The sequence below is a fragment of the Cyprinus carpio genome, chromosome B3 (genome assembly GCF_018340385.1).
Source record: "Cyprinus carpio isolate SPL01 chromosome B3, ASM1834038v1, whole genome shotgun sequence".
Lineage (NCBI taxonomy): Eukaryota > Metazoa > Chordata > Actinopteri > Cypriniformes > Cyprinidae > Cyprinus > Cyprinus carpio.
Window position 1 is genome coordinate 6,709,464 of NC_056599.1, and position 23,762 is coordinate 6,733,225.

The window sequence follows — 23,762 nt, forward strand, 5'->3', positions numbered from 1 at the left end:
CATAGAGAGTGTGTCTGAACCCTGAACGTTATCAGATCTATTTCTGCATCTAACAACTGTACTCCTGAATCACTTAGGTGACATCCTTGTCTACATCTGCTCCGGCGTCGAAACAATGATGAACTGATGACAGCTCACTCAGAGCGGGTCTGTGCTAAAACACCAGTGTCAATCAACAATCATGGAAGGAGCCTAGGTCTGTGTGATGTCACACAGCCAAGAATTTGTAAACAGCTTGATCTGAGAAAGGGGTTATGATTTATGGGGATTAACACACACACACACACACACACACACACTGGGTGGGTTTTATCATTTTAGGGTGGTTGTGTACATACACTGCCAAGAAAAAATTCAGTTCAAACAAGATGTAAAAGTGAATTTTGAATCCAGTGAACCTTTAAACTTACTTTTCATTGTATCAACAATGTAGCGTATCAGAGCAAATCAGACAATTTAAGATTCAAACAGAACAGTGATGAAACGCAAAGAGCTGAATTCCACATAGAGGCCCAAGACAACAGATGATCATAAATCAGATCCCATCACCAGCCTGAAGTAAGCCTAACCAACCAACTCTTTCAGCTTTGAACAGCTTGCAGCATTAAAACAAAAGAACACTTTACTGATAATTCAACTCAGGAAGGAGATTGTCAAATTCGGGGCAAGTAACCAAGATTAATGGTCAAAGAGACGCGCAGGATGAACATCACATGTAAATCCATGATAGAAATCAAGAGCTAAAGACTTCCTCGGATTGACTTCTTCCACCTAGAAGACAAGAACCAGACTGGGATTCTTTCTAGACCCTTTTGACCTTTTGTTCTTCATGGATATCATGATTAAATTAATGGGACGACAAAGAGACTGACTTTTACATGACTAAAGGCCTTGATATACCGAACAAAATCAGGCTGAAATCAAGTTCACTTTGAGTTTGTTTCGACAGTTCAAAACAGCTGACCAAAGCAAACTTTCTGGGGGAGTTCGCTTCAGCTCCTAAACACCTTTGAGTTTCTATTGGTCAGTGGCGGTTACGCAATCGGTGGGTGTGTTCTGAAACTCCACCTTCTTTGACATGTGAATTTTTTATTTTTTATTTTATTTTTTTCCCTGGTTCGTTTCTCATTTAACGGAGGTAAGGCAAGAGAGAACATTAGGTGGTCTGGCGGAACTCGACAGGAGCCGAGGGGAAGGTTGGAGTTGGGACTTCCGCTTTGGTTCGGTGTGGCGTGAGTCGCGAGAGAGCGAACAATCGGGATTTTGAGAGAGAGAGATGGCGGTTTGGCACAGCTGTACTGTGACTGGACCAGAGATGGGAGAAGGAGATGGAAGAGGATGAGATAAGGAGAAAAGTGGTAAGGGAAAGCAGATAAGGAGTAAAAATGAAAATCAGAAAAAGAAAAAGAAAAGGAAGGCAAATACACTAGGTATTATCAGTAACTCGGATTTGAGTGGACATGAGAGTGATGTGTGTACTTTAGAAGAACGAGATGATGAGGAGTTTAAAGCAGTCATTAAGTTTAAGGATGGAGGTGGAGTGAAAGGTGTAAATCTGGTTAGATTGCCTGTGGCATTAAAGAAAGCGGTTGGAGATATAATAGCAGCAAGGGTGCTAAGAAATGGAAGTTTACTGATTATGTGTAAAGATGTGGGTCAGAGAGATCAGGCCCTCAAGCTGGAAAGATTGGGGCAATTTCAGGTTGACAGGGTTGTAATTGATCAGGGAAGGAAACTAATGGCCCTTTTCCATTACCAGTACCAGCTCAACTCGACTCGACTCGGCTCGCTTTTCGCTCCATTTTCCATTGCAGATTATACCTCCACAATAGTACCTGGTTGTCATAGCGACGCCACTGGAAACTGCCTTGACATAATCTTCTACGCGAAACACACCCGCTACCCACACACACAGGACAATGGAGGAAATCGAGTGTATGCTGTTTTTGATCCTCGGGATGTGGCTGTTTCTCACAGCAAGAAGACAAACGTTGTTTCTGGAGAGGTTGAGGGCAGCAAAACGAAACACTGCTGGTGGGGTTATTCAGGATACTCCGTCTGGCGCGTGCAATGATGACGCAGTGAATAGTGACGATTCTCTCTGACCAATCAGCAGTCTGGATACGACATCTGGATATAACAGGACTGACATGGGAAATAGTCAGAGATGATCTTAAACAACAGTCTAGTCAGGAAACATGGGTTGGTTGGTTAATTATGTTGTTAATAATACAATGGAATGCCCGAAGCCTAATAGCAAATGGACAAGAGTTTAAATCTTTTATAGATGGAATGGTGAAAAATCCAGATGTTATTTGTATTCAGGAAACATGGCTTAGTCCAAATTTAGATTTTGTGATACAGGGTTATGTGGCGGCTCGTCGAGATAGAAAAGAAGGAGGTGGGGGAGGGTGTGTTACATTTATTAGACAGGGGCTTCCATATAGGATTCTGGGATTGGGAAAGGAGTTGGAATATGTGGTGGTGGAAGTGTGGATAGGGATGGAAAGTATAACAATAATTAACTTTTACAATCCATGTAGGAGATTGGACTTAAATTCAATGGAAGAGGTTGAGGGACAGGATAGACAAAAGGTAGAATGGTGTGGGGACTTTAACACTCACAGCCCACTTTGGGGTAGGAAGAAGATGGACAGAAATGGTCAGGTGATAGAGTTGTTGTTGGATTTAAAAGGGCTGGTGTGTCTTAATGATGGTAGAGGAACAAGAATTGATATGGTATCAGGAAATGAGTCAGCGTTAGATCTTACAATTACTTCTAATCATATAGCAAGATTATGTGAATGGGAGGTATGGGAGGAATCAACGGTACGAAGTGATCATTTTCCTATATTATGTTCTATTAAAAAGAGGATGGAAAGACAGTCTGAAGAGGGAGGAAAGAGATGGGTGTTTGGTAAGGCAAACTGGGCAAAATTTAAGGAGCTATGTGAGGAAAGGTTAGATGGGGAGGTTAGAGATATGGATATTGATAGAGAATACAGTAGTTTCTAGGAAATTATTAAAGGGGTGGCAGATGAAACTATTCCTAAGAGCTCTGGAATAAGGAGAAGGAAAGTGGTTCCTTGGTGGACAGAGGAATGTAGAGAAGTAGTAAGGAATGGGAATAGGGCTTTATTCCTAAAGAGACTGTCTGATCAAGTATCTGTATTTACAGTGGAATTGATGGGTATCTGGTTGGCTCTACAGTGGGTAGAAGAAAAAAGACCAGATAAAGTTGTAATTTGCTCAGACTCTAGTGCAGTCCTAAAGAGTTTGCAATCATTTAAGTCACAATCAATACAAGACATAGTATATGAGGTACTAGAATGTTACTCAAGGATTTCTCAATTGGGGGGTGAAGGTAAAATTTACATGGGTACCAGCTCATGTGGGTGTTAAAGGAAATGAAATGGTAGATGGTTTGGCAAAACAAGCCAGTAAAAGAGAAGATGTTGAAATATCAATCTCAATAAGTAAAGCAGAAGCTAAAACAAAAATCTGGATGGAAATTATGAAAAAGTGGCAAAGTAGTTGGGATAGAGAGGAGAAAGGGAGACATTTATACAGGATACAACAGAAGGTTGGGACAGGTAAGATCACTGGAAGGAATCGAAGTGAAGAAATAATTTTAACTAGGTTAAGGATTGGACATTGTGGGTTAAATACCCACACAGCAAAGGAGTCCGTGGCAGACCTGCCCTCAAGCCACCAGATCCGCCTGACTGTCAGATTCGTTTTCGCTGTGCTAACAGGATCGTCCACGCCTCCAGGATCGGCCCCACCTGCGCTTTTAATCGGCGGACCCAGAACGGATCACATACGGATCTCCCTTAGATAACATACGCCGTGTGGGAATTAGTCGGGATTTCCTTCGTGTGAAGTTCGGCTGCCAAGTAAGTGTAACGTTAAGATATATTTTATTAATGTTATATCTGTCATTGAAATATAATCTATCGGTGTAACCTGCTTTGTCGAAGGTTTTGGTAAAATGTTCGTGGATTTTGGTTGCCATTTTATAAGGCTTTACAGTAGGCTTCAGAATAGCCTGTGTAGCATAAAGTAGACCAGTGCCTGATTGTAATTACCATTCCCCATATTCGAGCTCTATCCCGGACGTCCTATGTTAAGTTGTTTTAATTTTGGAATGTATTATGTAGCCTAAATTCATTGCAGTAACTTGGTGCTAGCTTGGTGCTAACGTTATTGATAGAGAGTTTTCACGACGCATCATCATTCCAGAAGTTGGCCATTTTGGATCTGATTTGTGTGTCCATGCAGCTCTTTGGCAATACGGGAATGATGTTGCGTTGATGGAGGTGTTTACATTTGCGATAGATATGTTGTCTTATTTAAATCTTACAACATGGAAATGTGTATCCGACACACTGGACTACTGTGTCTTAAGCTGCAGAACTGTAGGAGGCTGGTATGTAACGTTACAGCTTTTATTCTGCCCTGTGCCGGTTTCAAAAATAATAATTTTCTGCTCGTCCGGCACTTTGCAACAACAAAGCCTTGTTTCGGCAGCAACTTTAAGCATGTTCCCTATAACATCGTCTGACGTTTACATTTTACTTGGCATGAGAAAGTCATATACCACACAAAGGTTTTCCACATGAGTTTTCCATGTAAAGATTATGCACTAAGGACGGATGAGTCTTTCAATGACAGGTTAGATGAGATACATCACCATGAAGGGCCACATGCATCTGAGGGTACTGGGGTTGGCATGGTGTCACAGTTTCCCCTAGATTACATGCACCTTGTGTGCTTAGGTATCGTTGGGCGCTTACTCAAAATGTGGCTTCGTGGTCCTCTGACTGTCCGTGTCCCTGCAACTATAGTTGAACAAATTGGTATCCATGAGGCCTTATATTCTGGTGGAGTTTGCCAGAAAGCTGCAATCTCTTTTGTACACTGGACCTGTAATGCTGGCCAATTTTCTGGACAAAGACCTGTATCAGAATTTTATGCTTCTCTTCTCTGGCATCTCCATCTTAGCAAGCCCTACATTTTCCTACCGCACTGATTATGCTGACACTTTACTGAAGTCGTTTGTGCAGCACTTTGCTACACTTTATGGGAGACACAACATTGTGTATAATGTACACACTGCATAACCCATCTGGCAGGTGAAGTTCAGCAGCATGGTTGCCTTGACTCCTTCTCTGCCTTCCCATATGAAAATTATCTGCAGAAGATAAAAAAAAAACTGGTTAGAAAACCGGAATATCCTTTGGCACAGATCATTCGTCGTCTGTCAGAAGTAAAAATTCGGGAGGTCACATTACCTGGCAGCACTTTAAGACTCTCAGAACATCGACTGGTGATAACATCTTCAGTGAATATTTACATCATTTCAGAAAAATCTGAGATCATCAAGGCTGCCAATGTTTCAGAGCTTGATGGGAAATGTATCTCCCTGCCCCACAGGGAAGGTTTTGTGGCTTTTCCTCTCCTGCATTAACATGCAAAAAATGCATTTCAATCAGTTTATTAGTTCAGACATGAATTAGTTATTTACTTCATTACATTAACATTAATTGATAGTTTTTGTTCATTGTTTTAGTACCAATCATAATCATAGCATGACTAGTTTAGATCAGGGTCTGAGGACTGATCAAAGTTTGACTTGCTGGCAGTGGCTGCATCAGAAAACGGCTGATAAGTTGCTGTAAGTACTTTGCTGAAGTTAATCATCTTTCAGGTGTCAACTGTCAGTATCAGTGTTGTGCAAGTTGACACTTCACATGAGCCCCTGTATTATCAAAATCAATAAAAACAAAATGTCAAAGCTTTTTCCACTAGATCTTCTTACTCTGACTCACAATAACTGTGCGTTCACACTTGTTTCTTTTCTTGTCTTCTCCATTAAGGATGTTCCATGTAGTTGAATTTGTCACCAATAAAACCGTAGCAGTGGTGCCCCAAAGCTGGTACGAGGATGGTTGTGCATCGTGGCCAACTTATAACAGTGATGAAAGAATAAATAGGGCAGTAAAACATGGAGAGGAGCCACAGGATGACTGGCAGACACATGATGTCAGAATCATCAAATCATCTTGTATGCCAAATCTCAAAGTTGTTTCTTGGCAAAGTGGTTTTTACAAATCCTACACCTACAAATCCACTGCCACCACTATTTAAAAGAATATGCCACCGTTTTATGAAATTGGGTTATTCACGGTCTCCCCTTGAGTAAGATAAGTGAGCAAAAACTTTTTTGTCACCGTAGCGGGGGCACTGCCGGACTAAGACAATGCATGCACGGAGACAAAAATGTTTTTGCGCACTTATCTAACTGTAGGGGAGACCGTGAATAATTAATTTCATACAATGGTGGCATGTTCCTTTAAGACTCATGTCAAGCTTCATGTTTACCTTTCAGATACTTACAGGGAGGCACGTCAAATCCTGAAGAAGGCTCTGACATTTAGCACATCGGACCTCCAAACTGAGGATGAACAGGAATGGCATGGGAGAAGGAGAACAACAACAAAGTCAGTGTTTTTCCTTCATGTTACACATACAAACACTAACACCATATACTTTTATTAAAAAGACAGAACAGAGATCAATGCCCTGTTCAACCATTCTCTATCTGCTTTAAATGTTGATTTGCATGTAGATAAAGATCTTTGGACCCCAAAGAGGTCCAAATCCGGGTCATCTGCTGGGACAAGTCACCAACTCCCTGCAAATAGTCCAGAGCTCTGTCAAAGTAAGAGTCAGAGAGTATTCATGTCCTAATAATTTCAAATAAGAAAAAAATGGAAATATCCCTACATATAAATGTGTTTCTATTTCTCCACAACAAAAAAACACATACACAAACCACAAAATGACCCCCACTCACTACACGGAAGAGCAAGTTTAGTGGCAGACTCTTGTCACTAGCATGCTCAACAGACGGGCTGAAGAAGTTCTTTCTTTCCTCGGGCCATCTAGCTTTTAGCTTTATCTGCTCTATGCATACTGAATATGTAGTCATCTAACAGTTGTCCTCTGTGAATGTTTCTTAAGTCTGTGTGACTGTGTTGTGTATGTTGTATAAGCTTGACACCAATATAACAACACAGTGTTTGGCAGAACTGCCCCTCCCCAACCACTACCACCACAAACACTCCTCTCTCAACCTGCACAATGCAACCAGCAACAACGGGGGCCAGAGGAGCCAAGCCAGGTCTACATACCTACCTGGAGAGGTGGGAGAAATGTCCCAGAAACCATTCCCTGCTCTGGTAAGAAATAACTGTAACCACAAGCTATAATACCTTGACTTTAACCACGGGGGACACGGGGGACTTAAGTGCATGGAATGGAGGGGGAATAATTATTCTATAATACTATGTATTCAACAGCTGCTCAGTTCCACATTTTAAGCCTGCTGGAGCACATTAAGCAGCAGCAGGACCAGCTGGTGGCCAAGGTCAATCACCTGAGCAGCAGGGTGCTCAACACCTCAACACCTCAAGAGCCAGAGTGTCCTGAATGCATTCAGCTGCCCATCGAATCACTGGAAGTGGTGGATGAGCTTGAAGCATTCCTGAAAGACGCTGCCAATGCAGCAGCCAAACAAAGAATGGTATGCTCCTACCAGTCACTCAACTCTAATTGGTAAAGTGCTGGGGTGGAGGGTGTGGGGTGGAGGTGGGGCAAAGTTTGTCGTACAAGTTATTACATCAGGGCTTTATACCTTGTCTGTATTTTAAGGTGTTTTGTGACTTACTTTTAGATTTCTTCTTTGGCCACGATTTGTGGGCAAGATGTGAAGAGAGTGGCGTGGAACATACTCTCTCGGATGTTCACTGAAGAAGTGGCCAAGACCATAAGCTGGAAGGGGGCAAACGGCAAGAGGGCATTCGGTCACATGTCGTCAAAGACACTGCTGTACCGTAAGTCAAGTACTCAGCAGCAGGGAAGGGAAGTGTAACGGCTCCCACACACAGCTGCGTGCGGTGCGATGCTGGGGTCGACTGAAACTGTAAACGGTGTTGCCAGATTGGGTTGAGTGATTTACGCCCAATCATGATCGAAAACCCATCCCCTTCAGCAAAAAATCTGCCCCAGCAACGATTCTGTCACAGATAAACAATTTAACTCAAATCTGCCCGCCTAAGCCGATATTACAATATATTCGGTTCCTGGAATATCTGGTTCCAATGGGTGGAGCTACCCTGAATATTCACGAGACCATAGCGTGGGCGGGGCGACAAATACAAGCGAGTGGAACAGAAATTATTAGCGTGAGCGCTTCAGATGGCGTTTTGTCCTAAACTACTCCTAACTGTTCGTTTCTCACGAATGACTGAGATTAAGCTTTTTAAATGTCTATTATTGCATGTTTAAATAAATATTTACAAATATATTCTTGTGTTTTGATTCTGTCTCCCAAAGTTGTCTGTAGGCTATTATTGAAATAGCTTTTATATTATAGGATGATAGCTCAAGACAACATAGGCTACTTGGAGTTGCATGTTGTTGCATGCTTTGAATGTTGCTTTACACTCAACTGAAAATCTTTTTGATAAAAACAACTGTCAAAGGTTATCATAAATGTTAAGCTTATTCAGTTGCTTTAACAGTTGTTTTCTCTAGCAGTGCTTTAGAACGTTGGTCAAATTAAGTGATAATTATTTCAATTGTATTGATGTATACATAGCAAGGTCCAACTAAAGTAATGTTATACTCAGTTTGTGCAATTTGTAGTTTTGAATGTACCATTCCAAATGTAAGTACACTTAATTGTAATAAAATAGAGACAAAACTCTAGCAAATTGATGAATTTTTTTTTTTTTTTTTTTTTTGGCACTGCCAAATTTCAAATTTTCTTTCACTGATATCATGCATGGGAGTACAAAATTAAGGGTGTTTGCATCTAGGGCAAATAAAAACCTCATTGTATAATATAGTATAAGACCTCATATAAAAGTAGTATGTTTTTGATCATGAAGAGACAGAGAAATCACTAAGTGTTACTTAACTCACCTCTCACTGTAAAGGTCTGTGGCCTTCAAAGAAGGATATATCTTTCATTTAGAAACACCATGAGGAACCTTTCCAGATTTTTTCAATTCATACAAGGTTTTAAACATTTCCTTATCTATATTGACAGCCAAAATGACAAATTCAACAAAGATGGGTAGGTTTATTTATATGAAATGTGGTTGAGACTCGTTATTATTTTAAAACATCACCATAGCTAATGTTGAATTCTTCAGAAACTATATGTACTGAGCCAATTATTTATTGGCCAAAGCTGTCTACAACAGTAAATTGCACAGAAATAGAGGTCAGAAAAGAAGTTTCTCAGGTGTGATGGGTCATGGACATATAATTAAAAGGTATTCTCATTTAAAGAATATAATATAATATAATATAATATAATATAATATATATATATATATATCTATATATATATATATATATATATATATATATATATATATATATATACATACAGAGCTGGGTAGTAACGGATTACATGTAATCTGGATTACGTAATCAGATTCCAAAACTCAAGTACTTGTAATTAGAGTAGACTACTTTTTAAAATACTCATTAATCAGACTACAGTTACTTTTTTATGGATTACATGATTACATATTATTTACACAATGGTAATAAGTTGTTCACAGTTCATTGATTCTCATAAGTTTCCTTTTTTTAACATTTATATTTTTTCCTAATAAACCTGCCGCTTATATACGTTTGTGATTCTTCGAGTTTTTCCGGCGGAGAGGGCGAGGGGTGTCAGAATCGTCCTCAGAAGAAATCAGCAACAAGATAAAGGAAAATGGAGGGGAACGCAGCCTTTAATCACTGGATGTACATACAGACATGATTTCATTTTTAAAGAAAGAAACAGGGAAAAATGTCACTACCTACCACGGATTAATTTGCTGTCCACAGAAATCTTTGACCTAGCAAAGTTATTGCTGGGAATTTCATGTTCTTTAATATATTTTTTGTAATGTTGATTTTTGTTCATTGTTACTACCTTATGAACTTCAAGTGTTTGGAGATGAAATATTTGACCTAGAAATGATCTTATATATATATATATATATATATATATATATATATATATATATATATATATATATATATATATATATATATATATATATATATTTATTTATTTATTTTAAAAAATAAGTGAGAAAGCTTGGAAACAATTCTCACTCAGAAAAGGCTAGTTAATTTACAAAAAATTGACAAGTAAAAGCCTAAACATTATTATTAATAGCTTTAAATAGAAATGTTTAAGTTACGTTTACTTGGGAATTCCCAGTAAATTTGATTGACTCTTTGTTTGTAAATGTTACTTAAATAGTGCTTATAACTGTAAATAAGTGTGCTGTTAAATAACAGTAATTTAATGAACTGAAAAAAAAAACAAGTAAGATTCACTTCATTTTTCTCTCTTTTGCAAGGTTTGCACACATATATTTTAAGTAAAACAAAGTATTGAATTAAATAAAATCTGTAAGTAAATAGACTTTAGATATAATTATTACCCAAATGAACACAGAGACCTCAATACTTGGTACACCAATGACGGTAACAATCAGTGAATAGTGTTTGAGTACAAATGGTAGAATTTTGAGTAGAAAATGAATCCAGATGTCACAAAACAGTAAGTTACTTAACATTAAAAAAAGCGACCATGAAACAGTGTAAATACAACTCGAAAACAGTGAAAAAATTTTACATTTTAAATTATTCGTGCCCAAATGCATGATGGGAAATATGGGATCATAACTTTGATATTTACTTAAAGAATCACTGTAAACATAACAAACAATTCCAAGTAAAATATACTTATAAATTCCAACTTTAATTTCTACAAGCTTAAATTGAGTACTAATACAGAATTTACTTTATTTTATTTTTTTTAATTCTTGCCTTAACTAAATTATTTAATGTAGAAATTACATTTGTTTTTATGTAGTATTTATTTCACTACAAAATCATTTTTATCAGTGTTCTTTAATATTCATTTTTGTAATGTTGTTATTGTTTTTCATTTCCTCATTGTTACTATGCACTTAAAATGTTTTGAGATGGATAGAAATGTCATTGCTGTGTGAATTTAGTCTTTTTCAAAATTCATGTTTGCAATGTAGCGATTGTTTGATGTTTTTCATTGATACTGTCATATACACTTCTAGTGTTTTTTTGATTAAATATTTGACCTAGCAGTGATATTGCTGTGAATTTTATGTTTTTCAATATCGGTTTTTGTAATGTAGCGGTTTTCTAAATTTACTTAATTATAAGTAAATATGCTTTAAAATCATAAGATGTGATTTTGGTTTAATCAGTGTTACTAGCAAACACTAACAGCAAGGTACACTCCGGGATATTGGTTTATTTGAACTCAGAGGGAGTGTCAGCCATGTTAAAAAAGTTAACAGCTTAAGTCATTTGTGGATTAATGCTTATTGTTGACTCGAACCGTTTCAAACGATTCAGTTCGATTTGGTGAACTGGTTCAAGAAGATCCGGTTACATCGAGTGATTCGTTCACGAACCGGATATCACTAAACTGCAGTGCTGTGAACGCGCTCCTAACAGACCCGGGAGAGAAGTCAATGCTGAATAAAGTCATAGTTTTTGATATTTTTGGACCAAAATGTATTTTCGATGCTTCAAAAAATTCTAACGGACCCTCTGATGTCACATGGACTACTTTGAAGATGTTTTTATTACCTTTCTGGACGTGGACAGTATACCGTACATACATTCTCAATGGAGGAACAGAAAGCTCTCGGACTAAATCTAAAATATCTTATACTGTGTTCCGAAGATGAACGGAGGTCTCACGGGTTTGGAAGGACATGAGGGTGAGTCATTAATGACATAATTTTCATTTTTGGGTGAACTATCCCTTTAAAATCTGATATTTCAGGAAATGCAGGAAAAGGTAACACAACCAACTTCTCATTTCTTATTTGTGCGTCCTCATTTCCACCCCACTTAGGACCAGTGTTGCAAGATTGGGTGTACGATTTCCACCCCAAAAGCTCACCAAAACCTGCCCAAAACTTTAACTGCCAAAATAATGTGGTGGAATTTTATTGATATGTCAATCAAGATTAATAAAGACTTTTGACTATAATAATGATGATAAAATAAAAAAAAATACATTTCCCAGGAAACCTAATCAAAACAGTGCAAACGCATTAAAGAGAATTATATATATATATATATATATATATATATATATATATATATATATATATATATATATATATATATATATATATGTTTATGCTTAGAAACTATCTCACAGTGGAAATCAAAAAATTCATCTGAAATCATCTGAAAAACACTTGCATCATTTTCAGTCTCAACAGTAAGAATAAGCAATTTTTTTTTTTTTTTTGTGCATACACCATGACAGCCATAAATGTGTCATTTAATGATACATATTGTATGATAATGCGATAGCAAACTATTAACAACAACAACATGCTCAAGTCGTTTGTGAAGTGCATTGTAGAACACAATGCAGAAGTTTGCACAATCAAAACTGTTTGTACACCAGTCCAGTCTGGACAGTTTGAGAGATGTCCTGATGCTGGAGTAGTATAGGAGTGTAGGCTCATCAACTTTTGATTGAATCATTCAACTCTGATCGGATTTCAGTTACAGTATAATCCAATCGGATTATATTTACAAAGTGTCTTCTTCTTTGAGTTGTCTCTCACCACATGCACAAGCTATGGAAGTAATTTAATGGCAGATGTTTTTGAAATATAAACACTTGTGTGTGTGTGTGTGTGTGTGTGTGTTATTATCAGAGATGGCAACGTTGGCGAAGGAGGTACGTGACAAACTCAAAAAAGAAGAATTAAAAACAAAGGAAATAGAAGGTCAGAAAAGTGCAGAAAAGTTTTACAAAGTGGTAAATCAGGATGACACCAGGCTAAGTAATTTGCAAAACCTGCGAAGCAGTTTATGTTCATGACAGCCACAAGACGGGTACGTCTAACATGGTGCATCACAAGTGTGCTGCTAAACTTCCACGAACACGAAGTTTTGTCCGTCGAGATCCCAGTAGAGTACCACAAAGAGGGGTGGCATATTTATTTTTCTAATTTAAGTTTGTGAGGGTTAGCTACGATATGCCGTTTTTTTTTTTCAACTGTTTGCCAAAACATGCGACTATAGCCTATGCCTACATTAAGATATTTATTTTAATTTTTTTTTTTTTTTTTTTTTTTACTGCCTGTTGTTTCTTTTGGCATATAAAATAGGCATTGTCTGATAGAGATATCAATAAAGGTTCATCTGTGTCGCAGAATTGGTGTTGTTTCCGATTTCTACATGCTCAATAACATCCACAGTAAAATAAATAAATAAATAAATACATAAATAAATAAAATAAATAAACAAAATAGTCGACAAACTGTGCCCATTAATTAGATGTACAAGGCAAGCAGGTAAGTTTTTGGGGTTGTTTTGGACAACTACAAATGTGAACATTATTAGCCTATAATGTAAATAACTTGTTATTTTATTCGAGCTTTCTATCTGTTTGCTAAAAAATAAAGTGAAATAGGCATTTAGTAGTAGGCTAAATAGCAGCATGTTGAAATGATTGTGCCAAAATGCGTTTTCTATTAGGCTACAATGAAAATATTGTACAGTATAGTGCGTTTAATTTAGGCTATTTATTTATTTTTATCCCTGTGCGCCGATCGGAGACGGAGTTCACTGCTGATATTCTGAGAGCTTTCTAGTCTCGCGGCTGTCATCAGCAGCGCCGTGCATCGCCCAATCAGCGGATGGCGGGCGGGTGCGGTTTTGGAAATTGGTCAAAAACGTTGGTGCGGATGGATGGCGGACGGATGATGAGTTTTGTGATGCGGTTGCGGATGAAATAATAGCCCATCCGCGCATCTCTAATACATATATATTAACAGTGCTTGCATTTTTTAATTTTTATCCATTGTATCTTTAGGGCTTGCATTTTATAGACTGAAATTCAACATATATTTAAGATGTGAATATTTAATTTAAACACATTTTACATACATTTTTATTATTTAACATCTTCAATTTTGTGTTCATTTGCAATAACTTTAGTGACATTTTTTTAAACAATGCTTCATTAATTTATTAATAACAAAATAAGTCTTAAAAATTTGAAATAGGTTACTGATTGCATTTGAAGCAAGATGGTTTGTATCCAAGATACAATGTGCAGCATGTTGTGATCTTGAAATAAAATCTGGAATATACACCATTCTTTCAGCATCCCTAACCAGCTGTACCAAGAAACCTTTTTTCCTTATTTGAAAAAGAACCTACAGCTCAGCTTTAAACTGATGTGCACAACTCACAACTACAGAAGAGACATATATATTATTTTATACATTTCACCCCCACACTTATGTAGTAGTGATGGGGGATATTAAGCTTTTCAAAGCTTTGAAGCAACTGAACAAATTGCTTTGCAAAAGGATTCACTGTTGCGAAGCGTTCAAAACGCCACTCGCTGGTGACTCCTGGTCAGAATAGTGTAGATGCAACAAAACTCTGGCTAACGCGCCCAAAAACAGCTTTTATAAACCCACTGCAAATGTTTTACCTAAAGTATAACCTAACAAATGCAACTGACTAATCATCTAATATCATTAATTAATAAGCGTATATTATGTGTGCTTTTATCAGTTTTCAGGGCTTGCTTGTTTGTACTATGGATGGCTCAGCTAAACAATTGGAATTAAAAAAACAAAACAAAACAAAAAACGCCTACAATCCATATTTGAACAAAATGACAAACGTGGAAAATATCTAGGCAACTTGCTTAAATGTATATGAGGAAAAAACACTTATAACTATTATTAAAAATGAAAACATTTTCCATACCCCACAAGATATTAACGCAACATTTCAGACATTTTACAAAAATCTGTAAAATAATAACAATAACAAACACAATGATAAAGAAACTGATAAATTTTCTAAACTTAACTTAGAAAGAATAATAATAATAATAAAAAAACAATGATTAAAAGAATATTCTTTTTGCACTACCAAACAATAAAAAAAACAGGTTTAGATGGTTTCCTTCCACAATTTTAAATACACTTTGGGTCAACCATTTCACTACAGTTTTTAGATATGACAGGAGAACATAAAAACAGCTCGTCCATCCCTCAGCAAATTAATACATTATTTACTTATTTTATTTTATTATTTTATTTTAGAATTTAATGTTTGCATCCCCCAGGATACATAGCTGCTTTGGAGGTAAAAATTAATTGAAAAATGAATGCCAGATATTTAAAGAATTTTATACTGGACAGTTTGTACTCAAACATGTTGTTAGTTTTTTATTTTTTATTTTCTAACTTGCAGGTTCATGCAGCACTTAAATAAATTTAATGAATTAAATGTGAATGGAGTGAATGGCTCAGGTCTGGTCTAAATTAACAAAAACATGTCTCTGTCATTTAACACGTGTTTGCTTTTAGTAAACTTCACAGACAAGACAACATTACTCCACATGATGGCATCTGAATCAGAATTCAAAGTTCTGTCCTGGAATATCCGTGGTCTGAAAACAAGACTAAATGAAAAAGAAGCTCTACTGGCAATCTTTGGAAAATATGACGTTGTGCTTCTGCAAGAGACTCATATTGGTGAGAAAGACATTCGTAAAATCACTGAGGCCTTTGGTGGGGAATATGACATAGAAACACTGAAGGATAAGGAATTCAAAGAGCAACTGAAAAGGGAGAGGAAGACGATGTATTTGACTCTCTTCAGTTCAAGCAGCAAAGGTGTTGCCATTCTGATCAACAAACCACACACACGTCTGGAAGCAATTTGTGAGGGTGGAGATTATGCTTGGGTTCATGCGGGGACTGGCAATCAGAAGTACACATTTGTGAGTGTCTATTACCATTCTGGCGATGACCATCTAATCTGTGATCTCATGGTAAAGATTTTCTCCAGTTTCTTAAGAAGTGGGTCAGAAGCTTTTAAATGCAGGCCTGTATTTGGTGGAGACTTTAACACAACACTTGATGACCAGGATGTGAAGAATGCACATGGGCCACGGAGAAAAAGACTGATTAGGTTCATGAGTATATTGCAGCTGTCAGATGTCTGGAAAGAAATGCATAAAGGAGAGAGTAGATCAGAATCAGAAAGATACATGCATTCGTGTAGCAAGCCCATATCCAGATTAGACTATTTTTTCATGTTAAACCAGGATCTGAAATATGTGCAAAGTTGTGAAATATGCAAAGATATAGATCTGTCTGATCATTTCCCCTTGAGCCTTAGTCTGAAAATGAGTGAAACTGATGTTGAAGAGTTGAATCCCAAAATGTCGTCGTTGAAAGTAGAAGATTAAAGATCTAAGGATACTCCATACGTAGTGTAGCACCTGGACCAATCATACACACAATTATTAATCCAGAAACTCACTCTTGCAACAAAGTTCTGTGGAGCATCTCTGAAATGCCAACTTACATCTCAAGTGCAGCTAACACCAGGGACCAGTTGCATAAACGTAGCTACTATGTTAAGACTGTATCTTATGTACTAATTTGACCAACTTGCAATTAACCAAGAGGTTAATCTGTCTTACTTTTCCAATTAGACCAATTACTCTTTTTATATTACTGACTTTAAAAGATAATATCAGCTAACTAGTCAGTAACACTTAGTATAGAAATCTATTCTCACTATTAACTATTTGCTTACTACGTGCCTATTATTAACATATTGGCTGTTTATTAAAGCACAAACTACCTTACTAACTATTAATAAACAGCACATTAGGAGGATTTTATTAAGGTCCTTAAATACACCTTTTTAATCCTATATATAATTTTAATATATATATATATCACTGAATCTCTTGTCACAGTGTGAACACTTGTACAGCAAATTCTGATTTAGTTTTATTCTTAGACTCATCGTTTATATATATATATATATATATATATATATATATATATATATATATATATATATATATATATATATATATATATATATATATATATACGATGAGTCTAAGACTAAAACTAAATCAGAATTTGCTGTACAAGTGTTCACACTGTGACAAGAGATTCAGTGATTTGTCAAACCTGAAGACACACAAGAGGATCCACACTGGAGAGAAACCGTATCACTGCACTGCATGTGGGAAGTGTTTCAATAATTCATCTGCTCTACACAGACAAAAAACACACAGTAAGTAGATCATCTTCAGATCCAGCAGTTTCAGATCTGATGCTGCGTCCTCAACAAATGTGACACAATAATGCATCAAGCAATAAAATATAATTTCACAGTGAATCACAGTCAGAAAGTTTTAAAATTGTATATCATTTTTCTTCATGATATAAATAATATCATTGTTTTCTTATGAGTTTCATATAATGTTCATATAATGTACAATTGTCATTCATTTGATGATCAAAGAGCAAAAGATGCCAATGAATTTTCCTCTCACCAGGAGACTCTCTCAGGATAGATCTACTATTCCAACAGTTTTAAAACATTCAACATTTAAAAGCTTTAAAGAGTTGTAAATTGATTGATTTTTATGTTCATTTAGAACTTCCAAATAATTGTCAAACCCCAAATAAAAGGCTGGTCAAGCTGGTCTCCCAGTCGGGCCAGGGTAGTTTTAGCTGGTCTCTAATTTTAACCATATTTTCTATCACCCTACACCTAAACCTTCCCCTTACAGGAAACATTCAGCTTTGTCTGATTTTCAGTACACTCCATACTGTGTGATTTATAAGCTTGTTTCCTCATGGAAGACACTACTACTACCTCTTCAGTCAGTTTAAATAAAAGAACTGCTCTCTGAGCCCTTTGTCACTTTAATCAGACTGAATAAGCTTTTTTTTTTGCACTACAATCTTTTTATCTGCACTGTTTGTTCTGTATCTGCATCTGTCATGTGCTGCTTTATTTAACTTTATTTTTATTATCTTTTTACATGCCCTTATTTGTATAGTTGTATTTTAGATTTGATCTGTATCTATCTGTATTTTTAGGCTCTACTGTTAGTGTTATCTGTATGCACCAAGGGTCTGAGAGTATTTCAATTCTCTGTATGTATGTACTGTACATGTGGAAGAATTGACAATAAAGCTGACTTGACTTGACACACACACACACACACACACACACACACACACAACATGAACACAAAATAAAACAAGTCAAAAGAATGGAAAAAGAATAGATAATTTAAGCATTATATGTAGCTTTTTAAATAAATAAATAAAAAAACAAGTAGATATATTAAAAACGAATAGGGAATGTTAATGTTAGAGGAAAGGAAAGGAAAGGAAAGGAAAGGAAAGGAAAGGAAAGGTGGCCAAGTATGGTATCCCATACTCAGAATTTGTGCTCTGCATTTCACACATCCAAGTACATACACACAATACACCGTGAACACAAAATAAGCAAGTCAAAAGAACAGAAAAAGAATAGATGATTTAATAACAATTTAATTATATTTATTTATTTATGTAACATTCTAATTTTATACGTTGATGTAAATTCTTCATGACTGTGACGTGTTTTAATGGGTGTGTGTGCTGAACATTCGAGTCTCATTCAAACACTGGAGCGGAGGGAGTTGCCATGGAAACGGGGCGCCAACACAACAATTAGTCTTCAAACTAGTCCGTTAGCATCTTACCTGTTTCCAGAGGAGGTAAAATTAGGCTAACTCCCTAGACCAGGGATAGGCAACTTCGGTCCTGGAGGGCCACTGTCCTGCAGAGTTTAGCTCCAACCCTAATTAAACACACCTGAACAAGGCAATCAGTGTTTTCGGGATTACTAGATAGATACAGGCAGGTGAGTTTTTATGAGGGCAGAAGCTAAACTCTGCAGGATAGTGGCCCTCCAGGACTGGAGTTGCCTATCCCTGCCCTAGACAAGTGGTCTCCAACCCTGCTCCTGGAGAGCTACTGTCCTGCAGATTTCAGCTCCAACCCCAATCAAACACACCTGAACCAGCTAATCAAGGTGTTCAGGGGCACTTGATAATTACTTCAGGAGCGTTGGAGCAGGGTTGGAACTGAAGTCTGCAGGATGGTAGCTCTCCAGGAGCGGGGTTGAAGATCCCTGCCATAGACTGAACTCTTTATGAAAGTTTGGGATTTTAATTACAACTTCATGTGTAGATGAGAGCATTTGACAGTTCTGTAAAAGATTTGCTGGTATTTTTTCAATGGGTGATTGGAAATTGGCTTATTTATTTAACCTAACGTTAAACAAACTGTACTGTTAATCGTTGACGTCACTTACATCAGCACAACAATAAACTGAATCAAGTTCAAGTTTTGATCTCTCATGGTAAACAAATATTGACAAAACCTATTGATTTCAGGAGCAAAAATAAATAAATAAACCCTCAGCAACGGGAAGCTCCAAGATCTCAAAATTTCTGAAGGGAGCCCTAGATGGAGAAAGAACACAGGTGAACTGGGAAAGCTAATTAAAATTTTACTGGACGTAAAATGCGTGCATAGAATATATACCCGTTACACCATCTCGGCGTAGTGCTACGCCTGGGACTAAATCTTACGCCTCGTCAGAGGTAGGTGTAAAGTGAAAGTCATGATTTGCTCGGACATTATTCATTTTTAGGTTTTACATCTGTTAGTTATTTCTTACAGCAGACGTGAACTGTAATGTTTATGGTCTTTTCAGGCAGGATAATGTACATGAATTGCGAAGCTCTGTGTAGACTATAGCTTACCACACTGTCGACAATAATTAATTGAATACAAAATATATTTCTGCACAGCATGTAATAATTATGCAGTAAAATATTACATATGACCTGGGATTATTAAAAGAAACCATTTGACATCTTGTTTTTAAGGACAGTGTAAATGCTTGGAAATTTTTAATGTTTTTAATTCCATTCATTATTTGTAGCGTGCCTACCATCCAATAATCAGAATAGGTTTTGTGCTTTGTTACTTTTAATCAGAAATAAATGATCAGCTTTCAAAATGTGCTTTTAAATATTTTCACAAAATACAAACGTGTTTTTTTTTTTTTCAGCCACAGATAGACGCCAGTAAAACACAAAATGTCACGTTATAGTCACATTTACCTCAGGAAAGACTAGATAGTCAGCTATAAAAATATCTCTAGAGAGAAGCATTGTATTACATTTATTATATTTTACTTAACCTTGATGAAATCTGTCATAGGAGTGTGCAGGGAGACTTTAGATATAAAAACGCGGAAGTGTTTACTCAATGAAATCATGGCACGGTGGCTTCACGTGTTATGATGTCTTGAGCAGTTCAATTCTATATTAGTAGTTGTAGACATTGCGGTGTGAACATGGTCTCAGCTATATCTATAACTGCGGGAGAATGTAAAGCCCAGCATAGGGCTTACAACCAGCTTTTTTACATCTAGGTGGTGCAATAGGCCCGAGTCTGAGCGAACCTCCTTTTAGACATTTCCAAAAAACAGTGAACCATATGGCTAGTAAGTTAACCTCAAATATACACTATTGTTCAGAATTCAGTAAGATATTTTATGTTTTTTGAAAAGACATCTCTTATGCTCACCAAGGCTGAATTTTTTTTTTTTTTTTAAATCAGATAAAAATAGCACTTTCCATAGCACTTTCCCCTGGTGTGAACATTGTAGCCAGTGCTCTCACCTGGTCTGACATCACAGGCTCTGGCTCCGGGGCGATCCTCAGCTCTGTCGCTCTCTGGCGATGGCTCGTTGGTCATGGCAGGCTCTGGTTCTCCATCAGCAGTGGGCTCAGGCTTATGCTCTGTGCTGCGGGGTGAGAATGGGTTGCGCTCTGGGTCCTGTGACAGTAGTCCATGTGACATCAGGAATTTATTGAAGCATCGAAGATACATTTTGGTCTTTATTCAGCATTGTCTTCTCTTCCAGGTCTGTTGTGAGTGCGACTGCTGTGACAGTTGACGTACGATGCTGCTGATGTGTTATCGTTGTTATTGGGCGCACCAGAAAACACGTCAGCAGCGTCATGAACGCGCTCACAACAGACTCGGAAGAGAAGACAATGCTGAATAAAATTTTTATTTTTTTTTTTGACCAAAATGTATATTCGATGCTTCAACAAATTCTAACTGACCCTCTGATGTCACATGGACTACTTTGATGATGTTTTTATTACCTTTCTGGACATGGACAGTATACCGTACATACATTTTCAATGGAGGGACAGAAAGCTCTCGGACTAAATCTAAAATATCTTAAACTGTGTTCCGAAGATGAACGGCGGTTTTACGGGTTTGGAACGACATGAGGGTGAGTCATTAATGACATAATTTTCATTTTTCAGTGAACTAACCCTTTAACATATTGGAATGCCTTGTCCAGCCGGATATGAGAAATAAACATAAACCCCATTATAAACGTGATGTAAACATGATTTCTAATCGTGTCCTCTTTTGGAAGGCTAAACAAAGTAGTTTTGCTTTCTCAATGAAACCGTGTCACACACCACGGCCTTGAGTATAGTGAGACCCGGCCCACTTGAGAGAACAGAGATGGGCAGCTCATAGGTGGATTCTACCAAGGAGCGTATCTTGTGCTTGCAGCAACCACATGTGGTGACCCCAGGCTGGACTCCGCGTCGTCCATGGTGAAAGTCGATTCGGCGAACCACAGTGCAAAGTTGATGTATTTCCTCCCATCACGGATCAGCTGCAGGCATGACGAAGCGGATATCATCCTCTTTTGGAAGCCCAAACAAAGCAGTTTCGCTTTCACAGTGAAACACAGCGTCTATACGACATGGTGGCGGCAGCAACAACAACAATACTACAACGAGAATAAAAGGTACACCTTCTTTCTTTGCATGAACATTTGGGCGGTGTTATGCAAATCTTCCCACATATTTACGTAGATATGTGGGGTGTGTTAGAACGAGTCGTTTTAGGAGGCGGGGACGAGGCTTAACTTTTATAAAGAATATCTCTTTGGATTTGAGACTTTGGTCTTTGCAACTTTACATATCTTCTTTATGCACCAAGAGCTTGTAACACTCCAAAGAGAAAGGAAAATTTGAAATTGCAACATATGACCCCTTTAAAATGTCAAATTAATATTTACTTATCAGGCAAGTGGCTGCATGATAAGCGGGACAGTTATGCAGTGTAGTCTTTATCACCCTGCAAAGGTTTCTTTTGCAAAATAATCTGCTGACTGTACACTATCCCTCAGTCTGGGAACCACTGGAGTAGGTGATTTGTGCTCTATTAGTTTGGTCTGTTACGATGCTCTGTGTTTGATTACTAATGCCTGTGTAGCACGGCGTTGCTCATAGAGGACAAAAACATTCAGCCTCGACTCTTTATCGTCATTTGTGGTAACATTTGCAAAGCGTTCCAAATTGAACAAAACTATATAAATTCAAAAAAAAAAAAAAAAATTGAATAATAAAATTTAACGTTATTCTACGTTATTTTATTAGAATGCATTATTTGTTTTCTGTGCCTTTCTGAAAACCCATTTGAAACTCTCCTCTTATTTTATTTTTTTAATATAGGCCTATGTTATATGAACAGAACTGTGCTATTTCAAACATACTGAAATACTTCATACATGGACCAAAGGCGGAGCGGTGTTTCTGATACCAGTGAGCGAGGAGTGGAGCGGGATTGGTAAATGGTCAGCCCGGAGTAGAGAGATTATTAAATGATCATAGCGCGCAGTGGAAATTATTGACGCTCCACTCCGCCGGACACCGCCACACAAATGTGGCTTTTGATTACTTTTAATGACTGTCCTCCTGCAGGGTTTAACACAAAGTAACAGCTCACTACCAGTTACTAAGATACTGTAACAGTCTGTCACAAGTAATTCCAGTTGCATTTTTCACCAATAAATTTCTTAAATTATCATTTCACTATGTTCTGGCTGTAAATGGATAATATATTGGTTCCAATGTTGGGCAAGTTATTCTGAAAATGTAATCAAATTACTGATTATTCCTTTTAAAAGTAATCACATTTCTAAAGTAATTAGTTGCATTACTAGTTACATTACTTTTTTCTTTAATTCACTTATATTAAACTTTGAACTTTTATTAACAATATGAATAAGGAAAATGTTTTATCCGCATTCTAACAAAAATAAATAAATAAATAAATAAGTAAATAAATAACGGTCTTTGGATTTTCCCTTTCTTTATAACGATCGTAGTTTGTGGTTCATTATTAGCTTATTAATTAAAACACATAAGACTTAAAATAGTACAATGGCAAATTTGTAGTTCAATGTTTTATTCATTTATTTATTTCAAATGAAAACAGCTACAATAATGACAAACTCACTTAGCCTATATTAAAGGAAGAAATTCAACTTTCCTGTTTTAGCCTAAATAGAAACTCTGCATACGCTTGCACCTGTTAATTGTTTATATTTTATATTAGTTTATGTTGCTTTTGTGCAATAGATGAATAACAATTTATTTTATTTAGATATTTTATGTTTAGATATTTCTACTTTGCGGGAGTCACGTGAATCATTTTATTTTCCCGCATCCCGCACACACACGAGTCTCTGCTCTCACCTATCAAGTCTTGTCCCGCGCCACACTATGTTGTGTCGGGTCTCGCGGGAGCAGGTCCCTAATTCACTTGTACTTGACTCGACAGTGCATGTGCTACATCCTCTTTACAATCTCTAGATTATAAAACACTGTATTCTGTCAGCAATGTAACACGGTAGTAACGTATAGAGACCTC

The 23,762-nt window shown here is 37.0% G+C and overlaps 2 protein-coding genes, 1 long non-coding RNA gene and 1 pseudogene across 4 annotated transcripts in view; 2 read left to right on the plus strand and 2 right to left on the minus strand.

Annotated features, from left to right (window-relative positions):
* Positions 1-23,762, minus strand: part of LOC109108480 (zinc finger protein 501-like) — a 282,595-nt gene that overhangs the window by 254,599 nt on the left and 4,234 nt on the right. The gene's annotated exons all lie outside the window — the stretch shown is intronic.
* Positions 1-23,762, plus strand: part of LOC122136712 — a 73,694-nt pseudogene that overhangs the window by 10,519 nt on the left and 39,413 nt on the right.
* LOC122136754 lies at positions 911-7,095 on the minus strand. The gene is made up of 3 exons (XR_006154343.1): positions 6,400-7,095; positions 5,295-5,461; positions 911-5,194 (listed from the first exon to the last, which is right to left on the minus strand). It is a non-coding gene; the product is annotated as an uncharacterized LOC122136754 (long non-coding RNA).
* On the plus strand, positions 5,355-7,936 carry LOC122136728. 2 transcript variants are annotated; one of them, XM_042721274.1, is made up of 6 exons: positions 5,355-6,067; positions 6,392-6,503; positions 6,632-6,724; positions 7,083-7,244; positions 7,365-7,588; positions 7,739-7,936. In XM_042721274.1, the coding sequence occupies exons 2-6, from the start codon at positions 6,464-6,466 to the stop codon at positions 7,934-7,936; spliced, it is 717 nt and encodes a 238-aa protein (XP_042577208.1). In that variant the 5' UTR covers positions 5,355-6,067; positions 6,392-6,463. The 2 variants fall into 2 exon arrangements, 1 of the variants encoding a protein (XP_042577208.1); XR_006154321.1 differs by having other exon boundaries at positions 5,357-6,067; positions 7,093-7,244; positions 7,739-7,881.

What these genes read in the sequence shown, in the direction of transcription:
- LOC122136728 (XM_042721274.1), top strand. Translation starts at nt 6,464, where the DNA reads ATGAACAGGAATGGCATGGGAGAAGGAGAACAACAACAAA. An exon ending in AGAAGGAGAACAACAACAAA is followed by an intron (nt 6,504 to 6,631) that starts GTCAGTGTTTTT and finishes ATTTGCATGTAG; the next exon opens with ATAAAGATCTTTGGACCCCA. An exon ending in AGAAACCATTCCCTGCTCTG is followed by an intron (nt 7,245 to 7,364) that starts GTAAGAAATAAC and finishes TGTATTCAACAG; the next exon opens with CTGCTCAGTTCCACATTTTA.